At 45.8% G+C, this 2,026-nt stretch overlaps 1 protein-coding gene across 1 annotated transcript in view; it reads left to right on the top strand.

Annotated features, from left to right (window-relative positions):
• Nab1 (NGFI-A binding protein 1) overlaps positions 1-1,515 on the top strand; it is a 31,294-nt gene extending 29,779 nt beyond the window's left edge. Inside the window, exon 8 of the mRNA XM_005366424.3 lies at positions 662-1,515. Within this exon, the coding sequence (XP_005366481.1) occupies positions 662-750 (89 nt within the window). The 3' untranslated portion in view covers positions 751-1,515. The remainder of the gene's footprint in view (positions 1-661) is intronic.
• The last annotated feature ends 511 nt before the right edge of the window (positions 1,516-2,026 follow it).

Here is a 2,026-nt window from a genome sequence, read left to right as displayed (position 1 = left end):
GAGTGCTGGGATTAAAGGCATGCGCCACCACCGCCCGGCTAAACTTTTCATTCTTTATTCCCACTTGATTCCCCAGTTTAGAATGCCATTGGACGTCTAGATGTAGTTTCGTATTTAAAATTGAAGATGTATTTCGACGACAATTTGTATGCGACCTGTTTGATTCTAGGTACTGACCACAGTGCAGTGGGCATTTTAGAAGGGTCTGTTTATTCATATACATTTCCTGGTTACCCCTCCTGCTCTGTGGTGATCCTTTGCTCATTTTATAGGTAAGGACATGAAGGTTCAGCTGGTAACTCACTGATTTATAGCTAGCAGTTGATGTAGTTGGGGGTTAAATGGAACTGTGGTTTGTTTTCGTTTGCTTCGTTTTTTGTTTGTTTTTCGTAAGACAGGGTCTAGTTTTGCGCTCCTGGCTGGCTAGCTGCTCGCCACGTAGCCCAGGCTGACCTGCAACTTAAAGCAGTCCTCCTGCCTCAGCCTCCTGGGAATGGCCTAGGAATACATCACTACCCTGTTCAGCCAAAACCCATGCTTTTAACCACGAGTCTGTAAATAAAATTCCATGTAGAATTTCACAATTATTATTAGTCAGTACTATTTGCTGTGAGATGCGGGGCTTTAATAACCTGACTCTTTCTGGTTCTGTTTGATGCAGAGAGCCTTGGCATCTTAAAAGACTATCCTCACTCCGCTTTCCCCATGGAAAAGAAAACTATTAAGACGGAGCCCGAAGACCCAAGATAGCTGACACTCTCCCACTGCTCTCTGCAAACGGCAGCGGATTCAAGGATAATGCTCCATCATAGAATAAATAAGCCTTAATAACCACTGTTGCCTCATTCAGCTCAAACAGATCACAGCCAAAGCATAAGAACTCACACAGTCTGCGGAAGCCAGGACAAAGCAACAGCCACAGAGGAGGAAATCAAGAGAGCGTTGCGACATAATAAACACTGACCGTTACCTTTCTCTGTAAGTTGTTCGTATGGAGAGGCTCGATATTGTAAGCATCTGCTATTTAAGAGTGTACAACGTGTCTTGTGTAATTTATAGAAGCAAATCTAGGTGTTGAAACCTTTTGTCTAAACCTTAGGTCTAATAGATGTGGATGCCCATTCTTTTTACTTGAAATTCTGTCTAAACGTATTTATGGTAAATGTCCCCATCACCGTTTCGGACTCGTGCAGTCATATGGAGAAAGCCTCGGCAATGTAGCGATGGGCACGGTGGCAGTGACGGGAGAGAGATGGAAGGCAACTACTCGGTTTACACCAAGGAAGAGGCTGTGTACTGACTACTTGATTAAAATTGATGTTGGTTCGCGGGAAATGTGTAGCCGGTTTATGACAGGCGCTCGAGATGTAAGAAAGTAGGACAGACAGCTTGAAATAAATGAGCTAACTCTGCGAGCCCTGACGTAAACATTGGTGTTTCCGAATACGCTGAGTAAATTAAGGCATAGTAAGTTAACACACCTCCGTGTGATAAAGATGGCGACCTGGGTGAATCGGCATGGCGTATGTGTCTTGTTTTTAGTTCTGTGGTAGATCACGGCTGTAATAAACACTGGTTCCCCACTCCGCTCTACGGAACCCCGCTGACCGCGTGTCCCATGAGATAGATGGCTGCACCCCAGTCTCTAACCACTGTCACCGTCGCTTTCCCTTGTGACCCGCAGAAGAGGGTCACAGTAGAGATGCCAGGAAGCAGCTTTCGGGCCTTCAGATGGCTTCTCTCCCTTCCTACGGGTTCCCACGGGACCAGGGCGTTTTGCCCACTGCAGAAGTCTCTTACGGACCTCGGCCTCTGTGCTACCCCGACGCTGATTGTCGTGGTTTCCCCGCACACTTTGTGGAGAGCGAGCGTGAGAGCGGATGAATAGAACGTCCAGGTTTTAATATTAGCCACAGCACTGGCCAGTAGTAGCCCAGTACTTTCATGAACCACTTCCTGTATTCTGTAATCTATTTTGAGAAATGTATGGGGTCCTGTTTTTTTTAAAAAAAAACAAAAACAAAAA

Source organism: Microtus ochrogaster, unplaced genomic scaffold, assembly GCF_000317375.1.
Source record: "Microtus ochrogaster isolate Prairie Vole_2 unplaced genomic scaffold, MicOch1.0 UNK8, whole genome shotgun sequence".
Classification (NCBI taxonomy): Eukaryota; Metazoa; Chordata; class Mammalia; order Rodentia; family Cricetidae; genus Microtus; species Microtus ochrogaster.
Note: the sequence above shows the minus strand (reverse complement) of the source record. Positions and strands in the feature narration are given on the sequence as shown.